This window comes from Punctularia strigosozonata (assembly GCF_000264995.1).
Source record: "Punctularia strigosozonata HHB-11173 SS5 unplaced genomic scaffold PUNSTscaffold_11, whole genome shotgun sequence".
NCBI classification, from domain to species: domain Eukaryota; kingdom Fungi; phylum Basidiomycota; class Agaricomycetes; order Corticiales; family Punctulariaceae; genus Punctularia; species Punctularia strigosozonata.
Window position 1 is genome coordinate 89,884 of NW_006767443.1, and position 18,644 is coordinate 108,527.

Below are 18,644 nucleotides of genomic sequence, written 5' to 3' on the forward strand. Positions count from 1 at the left end.
TGATGGTAATGCACCCGAGCGAATATCACGCTGTGGCTGAGCCCGGTCGCTGCTTCCGCCACGACTGTCCACCGTCAAGAGCGACTGGCTCCAAGATATTTCCAGGGCAGACGCATCAGAGGATCCGCTGGCCATATCGGCAATATACCCTCCTCTTGCACAGAGCAGCGTCCCGGCGGATCCTCCTCTTACTTCAATTTCGCCCTCGTTACGAATTCTCGCCACCAACTTGGTTCCAACTGATCGTGTCACTGAGCCACTCACGCCAACTTCAAGTGGACCATAAACCCTCGCTGTCTACTCTATCTCATCGCTTTCTCTCATTTGGTTCTAGCTATCGTCATGGTTTCGCTCAGTAGCTCGTCGTCCCGCGACAGCCTCCACTCAGCCGTCTCTAATCCGGCGCCTAATCGGTCCGCGCCCCCCTCGCCCTCGCCATCGTCCTCGAGCGAGTCCTCGGGCTCGCTCCACGAATTCGGCAAGTTTGATGATGGTGAGCATTGCCCGCCGCCTGTTCGGTCGTAAGACGTGCTTGCTGACGCGTCCGTGTGCGCGGGCAACGTAGAGAACGTCACTATTACCGCGAACCGTATCGGCGCGCTCTCCCTAAACCGGCAAGTGGAGAAATCACGGAGTCAGGAGTGAGTCCTGCCTATGTACGCAATATGACAGGGTTCTTATCTTCCGCGTGCTCGCTCGTAGAGATATCAGGCTTCTCGCTATATCCACTCATATTACCGAACTATCGTACAGTATATCCGATATTCAGACCCGTATCTTTGGTGCGCTCTCCCTCCCACTAACGTGTATGAATACTCCTGTTTCCTAACCCCATGTTGCCCAATGTGCAGAGATTCAAGAATTGCGACATCAATCCCAAGCGACCAGCAGCGACGCGTCTGGTGCTACCAATGTGATCGACCATTCGCTCAATTCCCTTGATGAGCGCCTCAAGGCAGTCGCGGATGGGATCAAGGCCGTCACCGACTCTGTCGAGCCACTTCTCCAATCAGACAAGACCCCAACCCAGGCGCACACCGAATCAAGCAGCGAAGAGGCTGCAATATGCCGCAAACATGCGGCTCTACTGGCAGACTGGGAATCGGTGCAGAAGGAGAGCGACATGCTGAGGGAGGAGTTAAGAGAGGACAAGTGGCTGACGGTGTTCAGGACCGTCACGGAGCAGGCGGATGGGATGATGGCTAGCTTAGAGAAGGCGGTGAATCGATGTCAGGTTTGTCTCTTCTCACTGTTACCGTTTCCGCCATCTTATTGACATGTTCTGCAGGAGTTCATTGACCAGGTGCAGCAGAGGGACGACTGGATGTCGAGGAGCTCGAGTTCGTCAAGCGTCAGGTCGGACAAGTCGCCTATTAACTTCGAAGTTTTCACATCACTCAGCGAGTCGTTTGAGGCAAAGAAGAAGTACGTCAGGCGGCCTCTCGAGCTAGCCCACGCCTAATTTCGCTATCACTCAAGGCACTACATGCCCGCCACCTCAAAAGTCCTTTCTATCCTCGACAAGGGCGTGCAAGACCGTGTCACCAAGAACGGGGAATGTCTTCGCCGGCACGCGGAATCCACGCAAAGGTGGAAGAACCTGAAGGCTCGCATCGGACGCACGGAGGCAGAGATGGAGTATGTTCGCAAGCTGCTGCTTAGCAGCGACCTCGCCCCAAGTGAGGCGGGTTCAAGCGCATCGGGTACGACCGCCGCATCGAAGCGGAATGGGTACCTCGCCACACCTCCATCTGCGGGGCCCTCGGACAGGCATGGTCCGCTGAGCGGGACGATCTCGCCCTTCCGCAAGCTCGCACGCAAACTCAAAGGAGGTGGTCCCAAATCACCGATCGGGCCTCCGATCACGCCAGTAATGCCCGGCAGGATCTCCCGCGAGCCGTCTTCCGAGCCCGTGCGCACCCTCCGCCACCGCAGTACCATCTTTGGACTGCGCAAGGAACCACCTTTACCCGCGACCGTCGACCGGCCAACCCACAAGTACTCGCAGTCGCTCGAACCTGACCTTTCGCCTAGTCACCGATTCGCGCCGGACGCTGGCCGAACACTCAAGAGCCGCCCGGACTGGAACGCGTCCACCAAGGTCGAACCCCCGGATCCTTCGGGGACCGTACGGCTGAGCCCCGCCCGGAAACCACACGTGGGTCCGCCACCTGTTCAGTACAAACGGAGCTCGTCGCGAAGCTCTATGGCGAGTTCGCGGCCCTGGTCACCGATCACGTCGTCGGCCAGCACCGCGCCGTCATCGGGTCCGCCGCCTATGCCGAACTTCAGAACGCCGTCGCGGCCGTCCTCGCGCGCGACGAGCACCCGCCCGTCGAGCCGGATGGCTAGCATGCCCGCTCTCCCGCCCATACCCGTAACGCCCCGCTCGCGCCCGAGGACGCCGAGCAATATACCCGAACCCAAGCACTGGCGGAGTATGTCGCAGCGCTCGCCTGGAGGCATGACCGACGACCGCCCCTTCTCCCCTGCCTTCTCCGTATCCGCCGCGAGCGGGATATCCTCCGCCTATCGTCCTGAGACGCCTGGTGGTACCCTGCTTCCCGCTCCGCGGCCGCCTAGCCGTTCCATGATACCCATTCCTACTTTTCAACTACAATCTGCGTCCAGGCCCGGTTCGGCAATGTCGAATTACGGCGGGCGCCCCGACACGAGCATGTCGTTCAGTCGCTCACCGGACCACCGGGTCCGCCCAAGGATCTCTGATTTGCCTTCGGGTCATCACAACACCTTCGCCGATGCGAGGGCGACGCCGCGACCGTCGTTGATGAAGAGCCTCCCCCCGTCGAGCTTCAAGGATTCCGCCAGCCCTCGCAGCCCAGGCGTCGTCTCGCGCCCCGGCTCGCGCGCGGGAGCATACACTCCTGCACTCGAAGGCGAACCAATGTATCCTTACACGCCAAACCCCAGAGACCCCCTGGACACCGAAGTCGCAAACGTGGTAAACTCAATCGCCCACGGATTCGTGGTGGAGAGGGTGGACCCGCCGATGACGAAGGCGCCCCGGGAGAACGAGGAGATCAAGGCGCAGTACGCGTTTTCGAACGCGCTGGGCAGGAAGGTGATCAACTGCAAGCTAACGACGATGGCGCGGCCGACGGCAAGCGGCAGGACCCACAAGGTAATGTGCCGCGTTGGGGGAGGTGAGTGTTGTAGCGCTGCGTCGTGGAAACGATCGTCTTACCTGCTTGTTCAGGCTGGCAGGATCTTCGCGTGTATGTCGTGAATCGGCAGGCAGCGTTATAGATTTGGCAGCATGGGTGATAGCTGAGTATACCGTATATCATCGCTAAGAAGTGGATGGCCGGGTTACCCATTTGTATTGATAGACGTTCACGATCGTCACGCCACAGAATACTATGCGGGCCTTTCTCGGGTGTAAACCCCACACAATGCAAGTCGTGGCTGACTCGGATTTGCCTGCGATAAAGTTCGATGCGCGCGCGCCACGGTTATCCTCAATCAGACTAGAAACCTTCAGCCTGATTACCGCGAAGGAGCGGTGCAATGATTCACGCCAAGGCCAAGAATGCTGCTAGAAGACTATGCTGAACAGACTCGACCACAGATATCCACAGATACAGGACACATTCAGGGTGACAACTTGTACCTAGACAGCCCAAATGAAGAGCCCGAGGGTCGCGCAACCGTGTGCTGAAATGGTGAGTAGACGGTCTCTGTTCTGGGTCAACCTCGCGAGGCCCTCCCAAAGCGGAGAAGGTTCAACTACTCGCACCCTGACCTTTGTAAGCGTTTGATGCTAATCGGAGAATGTGCCGGCCTTCGAGTCTACCTTGACTCCTTCAGCCCTTTTGGGCTCACGGCGTGTTTCTATCCTCTCCCCACGATATTCTTGTGGCCTTCCTGCTCGCTCTGTTCGTGCACCTTCTCGTCAGATGGCGTTATGACACGCCTTCTTCCACCCGGTCCCAGGGGTGTGCCTATTATCGGGAACCTTCTCAATCTGCCGAAGGAATATGAGCGGGAGACGTTCACTCAGTGGGGTAGAGAGTTCGGTACGGTCTCCAATAGTCGTGCCTTGGAGCGCGGAATGGACTGACACTCATGTGCTTACTTATTACAGGCAACTTCACCATGGTGAAAGCCCTCGGGACGAATATGCTGATTATTAATCACTCGCGAGTGGTCGTCGACGTGTTCGGTGCGCTGCATACCAACCGGTCACTGCGGAACCTTTCTGACTGTTTGTTACAGGAAAGAAATCGAATATTGACAACGACCGCCCCTGGATGAAGATGGTCTGTGATCTCGTGGGGTATTGCATTCGCAGTCCGTATATTGATCGGCTGAGGATGTTTAGGAAACTATTCCGCAGTTTCTTTCTCGTCTTCCCTTACTCTTTCCCATCCTTACCTCACTTGCCCCGCTGCTATATCAGGCCAGGAGAACGTCAACACCCAAGTGACGATCCAGGAATGCGAGACGCGCCGATTTCTCTTACGCGTGCTTATAACGCCGACAACCTTATAGCGAGATACACAGGCGAGATACCCCTGGAAAGAGGCTCGGTTTGATTCTCACGTGCAGTTTAGCGCTCACACATAGAAGTTTAGGTCTGCTGGCGTGATAATGGTCGAAATCTGCAACGGCAACGAGGTTGGAGAGGGGGAGTATCCCGTTGTAGCCCTGATGGAACGCGTCAGTGCAGATTTCGGCTCCGTAACGGCACCTGGGCATCATGTAGTTGATATCATGCCCTGGCGTGAGTTTTGGCATCGCGTCTCGTGGCCATCCACCCAGACACTGACAATTGATTTCATATTATAGTCGCCTATCTGCCTGGATGGATGCCCGGTATGGGGTTCAAGAGGATCGCGGCCGAGATGCGGAAGACGTTGTCAGAGGGGAAGAATATGCCCGTCGCCTTACGTCAAAGAGCGGATGGTATGTCGGCTATCAACTTTCCTGGGATAGCTTGCCATGCTAACCAAATCCACCAACTTGAGGCTCAAGGGAAAGTTCTGCCTGGTTTTACTTCGAACTGCCTCAAAGAGATTACCGAGGGAGTTGTCACATATGATGAGGATATGGTGGGGTGGGCTTGCGTAAACGTTCACGGAGGCAATCGTAGAACCCCATGTGAAGTGCAATTGCTTACTGATAGTCCGTCCCTATCAGGTGGTATCGACACGGTGAGCTGCACATCCAAGTCTCACCGGTCATCATGACGATAGGTTGCTGGAATTTAGACTTGAGCTGTCAATGATCCTTCGTCGTCAGGAGAACTTTTAACATTCAGAAATAGGCAAACTATTCGTTCTTTCTGGCGATGACACTGTACCCTGACGTGCGAAAAAATCAGCGCAGGGAGAGATCGACCGCATCATCGGTCACGAACGACTTCCGGGGTTGGCGGACAGACAACACTCGCCCGACATAGACGCGCTCGTGCAAGAAGTGCTAAGGTGGCAAGTAGTCGCGCCGCGAGGTACAGTGTAACCCATATGTCGTGTTTTCTATTTTAGTTGAACATCTGGCGCAGGTCTACGGCATATTAACACAAGAGGATGGCATTCAGAATGGCAATCTAATCCCAAAGGGTACGCCATGTATAGCGACTGAGTATGTGGATGATGCTCCCTCGTGCTATGGTCTGGAAGGCTCACGTCAGTGTCCCTCGCAGGGGTTTTCTCCACGATTCGTGCACGTATCGCGACCCAATGACGTTTGATCAATCTCGATTCCTCGAAAAACCTGGGAGGTCGGCTGAGCCTGACCCACGCCAGCTTTGCTTCGGATTCGGTCGTCGAGTATGCCCAGGTACGACTGTGGTCATCACAGTATTTCAAGCGCATCTGATAGCTGTCCACAGGCCGTCAGCTCGGAGACGCGTCGGTGTTTGTTCTGTGTGCGATGTCGCTAGCGGTGTTCGACATCAGCAAGACGTTGGACGAGCATGGGAACACTGTTGAGCCGGTGGTGGATTGGACCAGCGGGATCATCAACCATCCAAAGCCCTTTAGGTGTGCTGTAAAGCCTAGGACTTCGCGTGCCGAGGCGCTCATTGGAATGATGGACGGTGGTTACTGAGATGCGACATGATATACCGTATTTTCTCGAATGCGTGCCATCGCGTTTTTCCGCTAAAGAATGCTCGAACGTTGGGGCTGTAGCTTGGCCAGAAAATCGTTAAGCTGCGCTTTCGCTAGGCAAAAACAGGAAGGCTCCCTTATCAAACCTCATACTGTGTGCTTTTTACTGTTGGGTTCTTAACCCGCCGGTGACACATACAACTTCAACGATACCGGCGCGGTAGTTGAAGAATATTAGTGTCCAGTTAACGTTAACGTTGTATTGTCACGGTTCTCGGCCAATTCGCCGATGTGCACGATGAGTACACACGGACTCTGAGCACAAAGAAAACGAGGCGGGCTAAGGACTCAACTTGATGCATGCTGATCATCCTTGCCCATGCAGCGGCGTTGGCCATCTTCAGCCGCGGCCAAGTCCAGTGCGACCCCGACAACCCTTTGAAGTTCCCACGCGAGCCGCCACCCGGAATCCTCCCCCTCGCGCCGTTTGGCTGTCAGTATCAACCACCACTCCGTCCATCGACCGTAGCCATGGCCATCGCTCCTATCACTGGAAAACTCAGAAAGAGGTTCTGGCTTGACCTAACCTGCGGCCTTGGCCTCGGTGTTTCCGCCGGTTACGCTTTCTGGTGCGTATCCACTAGCCGGCGTCCCGCTGATATGTACCAATGTGCTGACTACATACCCTCAATGCAGGTACGGTGTTCACCTGAAGCATGGCAAGTATCAAACTTGTTTCCATTCGCAATGCTTTCGTGGTGGTCGTACATTAGCGCCGCCCCAAACATCCAGGACAATGCAGCTCGATGCTGACTCTTTTTCGCTTCACAGTTCAGCGCCAGGAGGAGTTCTACCTCAAGCTCGAGAAGGCTCGCCAAGCGGAGGCGGCATGAAGTGGGGCAGTTCTGGAAACATAGAGTGCGGGCAGCTATTCCTGTGACATTCCTCGTATGCAATGCAACCAACCAGAAACCGCGATATTGTCATGAGGTTAAGCGCTGCAAGCAGTCCATTCGTCAACACCACAGGGAACGACGTGCGAACCAGAAGACTTCGTGCCAACCCGAATAGCGATGCAATCCATTCGCAATAATTTTGTACACTATATACACATCCTGAACATGCAGGCGAAAGCGCAGTCTAGCTGCAGGTATCCCTTTTTTGCTCGAACGCGACTCTGGCCAGCCGTTAGATTGCGTGATCCGTCTTCTTCGCAGCGAAATGCAGTGTCCAGGAGGACAACAGTCGCTTCTTGTTGACGGTTTCTCCGTCGAGCCTAGATGATTACAGTCAGTACTTAAAGTGTCAGGGGAGGAAGGTGGTCACGCACCCCGGTGTGCCGTAAGTTAGTGGAGCGAGGTATAAAAACGCAATGATCATGAGGAGCGTGAAAACAGCGACCAACGCCGGGCCCTTCGTACCCAGGTCGGCGTACTGCTTGGGCTTCGCCTTAGTGTAGGGCCCACGGATGGAAATAGGGTAGTTGATCGTCTCAGAGAGGATGAAGCTGAACACGGCGCCTGCAACTAGGGCCGAGGCGAGGTGCGAGGGCAGATAGTGATGCAAGAACAGCTGCCTGTTCATGAGGAAGAAGGGGAAGTAGTGGACGGCCCAGACGAGCAGGAAGAATCCTGTCGTGTTCCAGAGCCTGTTGCGGACCTCCTCCGGAATGGGTTCGATGTTGCGCCGCCTGGCAAGCAGATCCGCGCCAAGGATGCCGACGTAGATGGAGAGCGTGACGACGCACGTCCACCAGCCGACGATGTTGCCAATCATGTAAATCTGCTTCTGCGTCGAGCCCTCAGTCCAGAAACTGATTCCGCTGATCATGAATGGCCAATTGATGGGGTTGCTTGCGTAGGGATGGGACGCCGTCAGACCAGCATTGTGCTGGAGCATCAACATTTGCAGCTCGGCAAACTTCTTGAAGAAGTTCACCTTCTTGGGGGGACGGGGTCCAGAAGCCTGGGCGTTGGCAACTTTCTCCGGATCGGCAGCTATATATATAAGATCAGGACAACGCCACCTGAAAAGGGGGACGGAACGCACATGCGGAAGATACGATCTCCTCCACATACCACACAGTCGTCTTGTCGCCCGAGTTCTTGTTACCGTTGATTTCCTGTTGCTTGTACGCCCAATCGGGCAACTGCTTGGGATGCGTCCACATCGCGACACGGGTCGGGACGTGTATTAGCTTGAACTGACCACTCTTGCTCTTCCACGCATCGCCATCTTCGCCGGTAGTCAACACGACACGGAAAAGCGTGTCATTGTAGCGCGAGTAGTCGTCCTTAGGCCAGGTAGTGAATTCTTGGTTGGTTGGCATGAGCGGAGACGCCACGTCGTGGGTAAGGAGCATGGTATCGGTGTTGACATGGAGCAGCTGGATGACGTCCGAACCACGAACTATGCGCCCGCGCCCGGTCTCGGGGAGGGCTTTGGTAGGGATGATCTGCCACCAGTTGTTCGTATCGTTGTGGCCGTACCCGGTGACCTGCTGGCCTTGGGAACTAATACGTCCATCGTCGTAACGAAGGGGATACTTCTCCGGGTGCGAGTGGAGGAATACTTTGGTGTCCTTGTGGCGCATAGTGATCACGTCGAAGTAGTGAATCTCTGCAAGTCGGTCATAAGCATGAGCACACGCTGGAACTCGCAATGTCGGCTTACCTTGGCTCTGAAGGAGCATCTCGTTTCCAATCAAGGTCTCTTGGAAATCCGGGCTCATGAAGGTGTCACCCGGGCCGGAGTAAATGAGGACCTTGAAGTGGATCCAGAAGACCGTGAGGTAAACTAACAGCGGCACGACGATGAGACCAACGGCGCGCGCAGCGAAGTGGCGGCCAAAGTATTCCTGAGAAGAGACCGTTAGGATAGAACGGGAGACCAGCGGAGAGTGAGCTATCTCACCATCGTGTGCCTGTGGTCCTTGTTGATGTCTAATATGTCCCAGAGGTCAACAAGCACGGCGATGCCGATACAGAAGACCGTCAAAATGCCGTTGACTTTAGACGCCCAGGTGCACGCCATGAAGACTCCTGTTGCAATGAGCCAGCCCCACCATGCGGGAGTGAACTCCAGGTAACGAAGCTTGCGGAAGCGGATGTATGAGTAGATGGTAAGCGACATGAAGAATATCAAGGTGGCGTCTAAGAGAATGAGACGCGACTGAGCAATGTGGCCGTTGTCTATGCAAATGATATAAGTCTGAACGTCGGTTAGCACGAAGAAGGTCAAATACGTACCGAATAAGACGAGAATCGCAGAGAAACAGGCTACGATAGTCGAGTAGCCAGATTCCTTCATGATGAGGAAGACGATAGGAACCGTCAGACTGCCCAGGATGGCGGGGAGCGCACGCATGCCAACGTAGGGGACATGGTTTTCCGTGTAGTTGTCGCCGATGTTCTCGAACATAAAATGGCCGTCGAAGCCGACGAACCAGCCAGCAAGTCCGAATAAGAGTTTGGCGAGTGGGGGGTGGACATCGAAGTAATATTGGCGGAGGATGTAGTAGGCGGCGAACTTGCCGAAATGAACCTCGTCAAATCTAAGATGCCGTGCAGCTTGTTAAATTGCAATCCAAGCATCCAGACTGCCATACTTACACGACCTGGTCGGGATTGTTGATCTTGTAGAAGCGGAGGGCGAAAGCGAGAGTTGTCAGTACGCCGAGAGCGGCATACGTGGCATTCGGGCTATCCAAAATCTGCTCTGCAGCACTGCGGTTTTTCTGGAAATTATTGATCAATGAGGAACGGAATGAAATATGGGCTACTAGACAGAGACTGACCGGGTTGTTCAAGCGTTGGTAGGGGGAAGTATCCTCTTCCGGCTCGGGCTCGTCAAAGCGCACATTCGAGCCCGTTGGTGCCCTTCGAATACGCGTCCTACTTGCCGAGGGACCCGACATGGTCGTGGAGGAATGAGGGATTCAAGAATATCAACTCGCTGGCGTTGAGCGCGACTTGCCACGATTCAGTCCCCTGGGAGAGGGCACATAGTCATGTGACTGTCATTGAATCGTCAAGTGATTGTTTGGCGGCGAATCTCATCGGAAAGTAGCGTTTGACCTTTGAAGATACTTTACCTGCCCATGCTCTGTCTGGATGACAACAACCGGCGTAGCTGACGCCAGCCCCGGGAGGCCATCGTCAACACGGCCAGAAACTGAAGCGTCGTCCTCTCGGTCAAAATCTATCGCCAGGCAGTCACGAATCGCCTTGTTTCCCTCGGCCGCTGTCCCAAACTTGTCCTTTCACGTCCCTGAAGCTACTTCCTCACCCACCAACCGTACGGTATTCAACGACGAGCTAACCCAATATCCCCTGCAGAACTTCGACCAGTGCAAGTTTCGATGTTATTACCCCTCTGGACTGCGTTCGGATGGATCAGCCGAGATCCCGCCGAAGCCGGCAGGATTTACAGATCCGTACCTTTTCCCGCTTCTAACGAAGGACGAGCTCAAACGTCTCACACTGCTATGGTACTACACTAAGTTCGTACGCGAAGATAAGCATCTACTGGCTCAGTTGCAAAACATGGTCGACGTAGTCCAGGTCAGTTGTATGATACGTCACCGGTCTGAGCCCATGGCATAATCGTATTTTCTATTTCCAAGGATATCATGGAGCGGGATTGTACCATCCTCGGCCTCATGGATCATGACAACTATACTCGCATCGTCACCGCCAATTGCCCCCTCGCTGTTCTACCTCGACGAGAAGCTACATGTGCCCACACCATCATGCAGGAATCCGGAACAGTTTTCATGCTTCCCGACATGCTCGCCGACTGGAGGTTTGCGCAATCTCCCCACGTGGAGGCAGGTTTGCGAAGTTATGCCGGAACGCAGCTGCGATATCACCTCCCTGGGACGGACGTCGAAGTCGCCTTCGGATCCCTATGCGTCGCCTCGTACAGCAAGCAGCCACCTCTGTCACCCGTTCAAGCCTCGACTTTGCAGCGATTGGCCCAAAGCATGGTGCACATGATCGTCGAGCGGGCTAGCTTGCACCGAAAAGGGTTGCAGGAGGAGGTCTTTGCTAAGCTGGCTGCAGCACTCCCCGATCTCAAGGCGCACAATGTAGTCGGGCGTATAATGGATGTTTTGCGCGAGTGTTATCCCACATGTCACGTTTCATATCAGGTTCACCAAGACGGCATCATTCATTTACGCGGCAACATGGACATACCTTACACGGAGGTGCAACAATGGCTATGGGAGGATACAGACGCGATCCACGACATCGTTCTGCGCGACAATCACATTCCAGGGGAGACCTTGCAGCTAACTGGCCGGACGTTGCGCGCGGTCATCGTCAAGATGAAGGCCGTTGGTTGCACCTATTTGGTCGTCGAGACCGATGATCTGAAGACCATCTTCGATGACGTCGATGCGGGCTTCGTCCTTCAATGTGCCATGACGATATGCAATGTGCTCATGGGCGAACACCTGCAAGCGGCTTTAGCAGCTAAGGAACAATTTCTCCGGGGCGTAACGCACGAACTCCGAACTCCCATCCACGCGATCATCGCTTCGGCAGAGCTTCTATTGGAGGAGACTCAATTCGTCGAGGAGATACTTGCGTCCCCCGGTCGTACATCCGGCCTCAAGTCATCGCCGAGCATGTTGAAGGTCATACGTGATCAGGGACAGCACCTCCTCAAAATGGTCAACAAGGTCATACAGCTCGAGCAACTCGATCCCATTGATCAACACGACCTCACGATGTCAATGCACAACATCGGGCTCGTCGAGAGCGACGTCGTGAGCAGCGTCATGGATTCCTCTCTCTACAAGGACAAGAACGGTCGTGTTGTGATCGTCGTAGATAACCGACTTCCCTCCTCGGTCGAATTACTCTTTATCGACGGCGACTTGCTCAAGCAAGCGTTGCTATGTCTCCTACTCAACGCCCTATCGACCACGAACGAGGGTCACATTTTGTTCAAGACAAGCCTAGGGCCTGACAGCTCGTACCTCGACTACGAAATGGTGGATACAGGCGTTGGGGTGGTTCCTGAAGACTGGGCTCGCGTTTTCCTGACCCAAGAGAAGGTGGAAGGTGATGACTCGAAAACGCCAGTTTCAAGGAGATGCGCACTGTCCAACGCGGCACGAATCACCAGCCTCTTGAACGGAGCGCTCACGCTCGTCTCATCCGCCCCTGGACGAGGATCACATTTCCGTCTCCGACTTCATAAGCCCCACATTGAATCGGAGGAGAATCCACAGAGCATGCGCCGACGCCTGGAGCAATCCACGATGCCGCTTACCTACTTCATGCCAATCGAACAGGACATTGAGACGTTACCACTCGTATATGCCGCTCGGAATCTCGAGTCGCTCGGCTTTGTGCAGACACTCAGAGATCAAGCAAGCATCGCTATAGCCGACGTCATGGTAGAGCCCGATGTTCTCCGGAAAGCGATCTACGACTGGCAGATCGTTATCGTAGTAACCGGTACTGGCTGCTCTTTCCTAATTACCCCAAAGCCAGCACTGATACTTATGAATAGATCGTACTGAAACCAGCAAGGGGCGAAGCGGTCCTGATACTCGTATGCTCCGCTGTCCTTTCCCCACGGTTCGTGCGCAGCTTTGGTCCGTGATTGATGCCGCCTTGGACATATACAAACAACATGACCTTCACGCTCTTCGCCCGCGTCTCACGAACCTCGATGTTGACTCCCGGGCTCCATCGCCAGGTCTTGCTGCGGTATCCCATATGGCCAGACGAGATCGTTCATCGATTAGGATCCTCATAGTCGACGACAACGACATCAACGTCAAGGTGCTGGCAACGTACGCTAAGAAACGCAAATTTGCCTACGCGACTGCGCGCAATGGACAGGAAGCCGTGGAGCGTTATGGGGAGGCCGTGTGCCACCACGATGCCGGTGTGTTCACGCTCGTCCTGATGGACTTACAAATGCCCGTAATGGACGGCGCCGAGGCGACGCGTCAAATACGAGAGCTGGAAAGAAAACATGAGCTGCGGCCTAGCCTCGTTTACATGGGTACGCAGTCATTCAGTAATACAAGAGCTGTTCTCTGACAATTACGTCCCAGTCTCTGGCCAAAGTCTCGATAAGGACAAAAAGCGCTCATTGGACGCGGGAGCGGACGGCTACTATGTCAAGCCCTTCAGCATATCATCTATGGATGACCTAATCCAGCTACACTTCAAGGATCGAGCGGGATCGCGCTCAGGCGAACAAGTTTGAGTAGGTTTCGATCGCTATGTTATATCCACTGGGATACACCACTCTCTTGGGCTTGTATGCAGAACGCATCGACAGCATTACGATCTGTGGGTCTCGCAGCATGTTTATCGTTCATTATTCAAGGGTACCGTAGGATCTTCCTAGATACTATCATTACCACATATTGTAAAGGTACATTATTTGCTTCTGACTGTATACACTACGCAATTTGCACATACAAATGACTAGAGTAGATACGTTCTGCTTACGAAGTAGCCAGTGTCTTCAGTTTGATGGCAAAAGTGAATTACGGGGATGTTGCTTCGAATTCAAAACATCAATCCGTTATGTGGACGAGGGTGATGATCTGCTCGAAGCCAATTCGTTTCGCCGTGTAGTTTAACCCATTGCAGTGAGCAAGGCGTGCAATGCGTAGATAAATCACGGCAAGTCCGGAATCTGGGTCCCAGCCCAGAGGAAGTGTGAAAAGAAGCTCAGAGGCGACACATCGAGAGATGGATCGTAAGGCAGGAGTCGGCTAAGCCTTGCGTATTCACCAGTCAGATAGAAGATTGGACTTCGAATCGTTGAAGCCCCCAATGTCGCAAGCTCCGTCGTTGGACGTGGAAGTCAGACGCAAGACGAAAAAAAGGGGACCTCGTGATGAGATGGTCTGATCACGTGTAGCCGTCGCGCCTGCGTCGTCGAAGTCGACCTGTTGGAGCTCCTCGACACAGACGATGAGTACAGATAGTACTAGTAGCGTGCGATGGCAACAGACTCGCGCCCATGCATTGTCCGACAGAATCTACACAACAACAGCGGAAGCCATCACTTGGCGATCCATCCAGGTTCCATAATCAGGCCAATCACGTTCATTCGTAGGGCATATCTTGCACGGCCTCCCTGAGGTTGCTCCAATTAGCTGCCACTTCGTTGGAGAATTCGCTCTCCTCCTTAGTGAACAGCTGCACGGCCTGAGTCAGTAGAGTGTTCTCGCGGTTGTGCAGCACCACGCGGAGTTCGTGCCATATGCTGTCGATGCCCTCATCAGCTCCTCTGAGGCCATCTCGGGCCATTCTTATTGCTTAGTAAAGACATACCATGCACGTATAAACACCCTCCGGTGCAGTTGCAGCTGGATCGCAGCCTTGTCCTTCTCGATCGCGATGGAAAGCTTCTCTGCTTCATCTTGCCATCCATCCTTCTGCGTCTCCTTGACGTCATTGAGCTTGCTCGAGCTCGTCTCAACGCGTTTCTTCAGCTTCTCAACTTGGTCTCCAGATTGCTTGTCGCGTCGTATGAAGAGATCCCGCATGGCGATATACAGGTCTCGCTCGCTCTAGCAAGTGCATCACGATGAGCGTTGTCGACATGAAGGGTTGAACAATTACCTTGAGCGATTCCAGTGTCGAGTAAAGCAAGTTACGAGACTACAAAGAGTATAAGTCCCATATATCCTCATGGGAGCCCATCAACTCACTCTCCCCTCCAAGAAATCTGCATGTCTCTGGCAATGCGACGCCACATGACTAATACCCGAGTTCACGCCTGAGCATAGCTCGCAGACGTCGCCCCGCCAACAAGGCGCGTTCACTTCCACGAGAGCCTTCAGTGTGTTAGTCATACGAGCGACATCCGACTGCATGAACAAAAACAAGTTGAATATTTTGGCTCGATTATTGCGTGAGCGAGACCAATGGGAAGCATACCGCTGCTCCTTCACGTCGCTTGATCATTCGCTCGGCGAGTATGCAAATCTTTTGCCAGTTCTCAATCTGCGCGTTCAGCTTCCCGCGGACGACCCTTCGAGATGCGTCTGTGAGGCGGGGCCGATTTCAAAGAAGAGAAGAAGGTGCGGGACGTACGCAAGCTTCTCCTCCAGATCGCTGGGTATGGACATCTCTTCCACGCGGTCCAAGCGCTTGCTATACGCTTCCTCCTCTAACGAGACGGAAGCATGTTTGCGCCACGTTTCTAGCGACGCCTCCGTCAGGAACACCGCCAATATGCCGTCATCCTTGATTATCGGGTGGTTCCTGAGCAGAACACATCGGTGACGAATGACATGAGTATGCGGAAGGTGCTCACATCACAAAGTTCAGGAATCGTGCGAGGCCACGGCGTCGTTGCTCTATAAAGCTCTCATCCGCTAACAGTATTGTCAGAACGCGTAGCGACGCTTCCGGGAATTGCAGAACTCACGTCCCAGCCGCTTCGGCGGCAGAGCAGGCAGCAGTCGGAACGGGTATCGGCGGACGAGACAGTCCCACAGGTACACAAACTCCGAATATCGTCGGGGTACCGGGGGTCCTTTCTGTTTCGCAAAGGTTAGCCGCAAGCCGTCACTTGGATACAACTCTGCAGAAGAATTTACCTCGGTCGTGACCTCATATACCATATAACGCCTCAGCAAGAAGCCTTGCTGTCCCAGCAGATTCACGCTCGCCGTATCCTGGCGACGCCACCAGTTCGGCGGCATGCCGGTTCCGCTGACCGTGGATGGACCTCCGCTCACGCCGTTCTCAATCCCATTGATCCCGGGATGCGCACCCGCCCTGCCGGGAATGCGCGACGGGGCGCTCCATGGGTCATCAGGGGCAAAGGTAGGTGGCACGGCTGGAGGGGAGCTACGGAATTCGATGGTGGATGAGGATGGAGGTAGTGCAGAGAGGTCGAGCGAGGGCTCTGGGAGGGCGTTCTGGGCAGCAAGGGCGGCGACTTGTTCGATGCTGATGTCTGCACGTATGTCATGATATCATGAGATTTCGGAGATGCCTTCCCGTGCTTGCGGTAGGCACCACGCACCTCCGCCTGACTGCGCCAGCCCGACCAGCGCAAGCGCGACGAAAAACTCGAGCTTGGATACCCTCGGCTTTGAGCTCACCAAGCTCACTATCTGCGCGAGTCGAAGTAGAAGAAAAACCCCGGTTTAGCACACGAACGCATCAGCAGTAGTGGGGGGGTATACTCGCCTTGTCGATCGTGGACGCGCCGAGGCCGCTGGTGCCTAACACCCTCGAGAGTGAACTGACACTCGTCTCGCCCGAGTTACCCGGATCGACCGCCACGAGCGCCTTGCTGTATATACTCGGTACCGTCGCGTCCGCTGTGCCGAAACCAGATCACTCCGAGGGTTCATCATCACACGACGTTGGTGAACGCACCTATGACCGCACCGAACACCGAGGTCGGCGCGGGCCCTGGGGGCGGCGACGGACTTGGTGCCGCGCTCCAGGGGTCGAGTCCGTCGTATGTGCTCGCCGCGAGGGGGTTTGTGTCTACGAACGAACCGCCGAAGTTGCCCGGCCCCGTGCCGGAGGCGTAGCGCTGCGCAGGCCGCGGGGCGTTGAACATGGTGTCGGAGAGTCAAGCGCTAGGTACAGGTATACTGGGGTTGTTGATTATATACGTAGTGTTTGTGCCGAGATTATCCAGCGACGTAGTATGGGTATAGACCGGGCCTGAAGCAGGCCAAGTTGGGCAAGATGCTCGGGAGTCGGAGGCGCGACGCAGCAACCTTGTGGCTGAAATGAGGCTACGGTCGGATCGCGTAGCAGCCTCGCGGGCCACAGCATAGGTACATGTGCACATGGAGGATCAACCCAAGCTATCGTTGCATCCAGATAAGACCAAACGGTACAGAAGGCAAAACGCATGTACAAGGCAATGAAATTCGAATGCTGCAGGTCATACCTGCACTGACGGCTGGGCCTGCTGCCCGTTCGACGGCAACGCTCCCACCTTCTTCAGCAGCGTCTGTTGATAAATCTCCCATGACTGTATGAGCTGTAGCAGACCGATGAACAATCAGTTACGTCCCTGCATCGGATATGAAATGGAGAAAAAATACCAACCTCCTTTTGCCGCCCGATCATGCCCTCCAAGAACGCCTGCAGCGAGCGCTTGAAGTCCTCGATCCGCTCCTTCTCGAACCGTCCGACCTCCTGCTTGATGAGCCTGGAGCAGTTGTCGAACTCCTGGCGGGCCTCGAGCGCCTTCCGCTCCGCATCCGCAATTTGGCTCAGACTCCAACCAAGCCGCTCGGGCGCGATGCGCCCCGCCGCCTTGTTCTTCTCATGCGCCGACTTGACGCGGCGCACCTCGGTGTCGGCGGACTGCCAGGCGTTGTACGTGCGGATGCGTCCGGTGAAGGCGAGGCGTACGGAGTTGATGAGCCGCGCGTATTCGTCCGCTGGTCGGTGGATGTTAGGCGAAGAGGATCAACGCAGGGAGGTCGGGATGTGCACCTGTAGACATGATGGTGGTCATGTCGTCCTGCGCCTGTCCTTTCTCGAGCTCCTGTGCTTTGCGTTCTACCTCTGCCACGCTGGCAAGCGATTGCGCAAGAGACTTGCCCACGTCCGACTGCGAAAGTTCCGCGATCGTCTGCGCGAACTCGCCCGTCGCAACAGCAAGTTCTGTAGGCAAAGTGGATGAGCACGAGGAGATGCATATGCTCGGAGACACCTGCCTTGTCGCTGACGCGCGACGTGGTCAATCGCTTTCACGAGTCCCTTGAGCTGCGACTCAAGCGAGTCGAGGTACGTCTTCTGCTTGTCGAACCATTCGTCCATTTCGTAAAATCGGGGCCCTGCGATCGTCTGTCCGAGCGAAGCCATGAGACCACCGCGTTCGTGCGCAATCTCCGCTTTGCGATGTTTGATCTGGTCCCTTGGGTGTCAGCGATCGCGACCGTTTTTCAATGATTGTTCAACGCACGTCGAGCGCGAAGGTGTCCGACTCGAGGAACATCTTCAGATCCGGATCCTTCGCCAACACGGGGTGGTTCGCCGTCTTGTTGATGCACTTTTCCAACGCCATCCTGCGGTTCTGCACGAAATTCTCGTCGAACCTCCCAAACGGGTTCTTCTCCGGCACGGGTGGGACCACCACACCCGGGTTGTTGTTAGAAAGCGTCTCGTATAACCAGAGGAAGTCGGAGTAGCGTCGGAGGACGGAGAAGGTTGATTTGGGGTAGAGCGGGGAAGTGGTCGTCGTGTGCACGGTGTACATGGTGTAGCCCCGGATCGGGTCGCCGACCTTCTGCGGGTCGGAGACGGTGATGGTGAAGACGGCGGGCCCGCTCTTTTGATTGGGTTTTGGAGGGACAGAACCGCCAGAAAGGCGCTTTGCTTGCGCCTGGGCGATGGGAATGTCGTCGTCCGAGTCGTCATCTGCCGCGGTCGTGCTGTTGGTGGCGGGGCCGTCTACGGTGCCGTTGATGGCGGAAGAGGAGTCGTTTTCGCTCCCCCAGCCGTTGGCGCTGGGATTGGGATCCCATGAGGGTTGATGCCATCCGCCCGAGGACTCGCCGCCGAGCGCGAGATTGGAGAAGGGCTGCTCGATGTGGGCGGT

The 18,644-nt window shown here is 55.2% G+C and overlaps 7 protein-coding genes across 7 annotated transcripts; 5 read left to right on the forward strand and 2 right to left on the reverse strand.

The window, feature by feature from the left end:
* The first annotated feature begins 121 nt into the window (after positions 1-121).
* Positions 122-3,517, forward strand: PUNSTDRAFT_54287 (uncharacterized protein). Its single transcript, XM_007386381.1, has 7 exons — positions 122-493; positions 566-641; positions 703-782; positions 852-1,234; positions 1,289-1,425; positions 1,480-3,164; positions 3,218-3,517. Exons 1-7 carry the CDS (start codon positions 343-345, stop codon positions 3,265-3,267), a joined length of 2,562 nt encoding a protein of 853 aa, XP_007386443.1. The 5' UTR covers positions 122-342; the 3' UTR covers positions 3,268-3,517.
* Positions 3,518-3,925: 408 nt separating this feature from the next.
* On the forward strand, positions 3,926-4,275 carry PUNSTDRAFT_73061 (uncharacterized protein; the record flags this gene model as incomplete). Its single annotated transcript, XM_007386382.1, has 2 exons — positions 3,926-4,052; positions 4,106-4,275. The coding sequence occupies 2 exons, from the start codon at positions 3,926-3,928 to the stop codon at positions 4,273-4,275; spliced, it is 297 nt and encodes a 98-aa protein (XP_007386444.1).
* Positions 4,276-4,670: 395 nt separating this feature from the next.
* On the forward strand, positions 4,671-5,764 carry PUNSTDRAFT_54288 (uncharacterized protein; the record flags this gene model as incomplete). The annotated part of the gene is made up of 8 exons (XM_007386383.1): positions 4,671-4,744; positions 4,810-4,926; positions 4,989-5,103; positions 5,161-5,174; positions 5,232-5,287; positions 5,345-5,470; positions 5,525-5,604; positions 5,666-5,764. Coding segments are annotated over 3 exons (265 nt in total), but the record flags the coding sequence as incomplete, so codon positions are not given.
* An 812-nt stretch (positions 5,765-6,576) lies between these two features.
* Positions 6,577-7,051, forward strand: PUNSTDRAFT_90693 (cytochrome-c oxidase subunit VIIa). The gene is made up of 3 exons (XM_007386384.1): positions 6,577-6,703; positions 6,771-6,793; positions 6,906-7,051. The coding sequence occupies exons 1-3, from the start codon at positions 6,606-6,608 to the stop codon at positions 6,965-6,967; spliced, it is 183 nt and encodes a 60-aa protein (XP_007386446.1). The 5' UTR covers positions 6,577-6,605; the 3' UTR covers positions 6,968-7,051.
* A 186-nt stretch (positions 7,052-7,237) lies between these two features.
* Positions 7,238-9,990, reverse strand: PUNSTDRAFT_145373 (O-mannosyltransferase; the record flags this gene model as incomplete). Its single annotated transcript, XM_007386385.1, has 8 exons — positions 7,238-7,350; positions 7,405-8,071; positions 8,124-8,693; positions 8,748-8,931; positions 8,988-9,265; positions 9,323-9,627; positions 9,686-9,810; positions 9,871-9,990. 8 exons carry the CDS (start codon positions 9,988-9,990, stop codon positions 7,263-7,265), a joined length of 2,337 nt encoding a protein of 778 aa, XP_007386447.1. The 3' UTR covers positions 7,238-7,262.
* Positions 9,991-10,361: 371 nt separating this feature from the next.
* On the forward strand, positions 10,362-13,854 carry PUNSTDRAFT_121940 (uncharacterized protein). The gene is made up of 4 exons (XM_007386386.1): positions 10,362-10,636; positions 10,699-12,544; positions 12,600-13,100; positions 13,153-13,854. Exons 1-4 carry the CDS (start codon positions 10,619-10,621, stop codon positions 13,305-13,307), a joined length of 2,520 nt encoding a protein of 839 aa, XP_007386448.1. The 5' UTR covers positions 10,362-10,618; the 3' UTR covers positions 13,308-13,854.
* A 130-nt stretch (positions 13,855-13,984) lies between these two features.
* Positions 13,985-16,757, reverse strand: PUNSTDRAFT_54291 (uncharacterized protein). The gene is made up of 12 exons (XM_007386387.1): positions 16,454-16,757; positions 16,262-16,395; positions 16,095-16,185; positions 15,664-16,025; positions 15,492-15,603; positions 15,378-15,438; positions 15,155-15,325; positions 14,999-15,092; positions 14,770-14,928; positions 14,681-14,719; positions 14,390-14,628; positions 13,985-14,321 (listed from the first exon to the last, which is right to left on the reverse strand). The coding sequence occupies exons 1-12, from the start codon at positions 16,641-16,643 to the stop codon at positions 14,162-14,164; spliced, it is 1,812 nt and encodes a 603-aa protein (XP_007386449.1). The 5' UTR covers positions 16,644-16,757; the 3' UTR covers positions 13,985-14,161.
* Between the last annotated feature and the right edge of the window lie 1,887 nt (positions 16,758-18,644).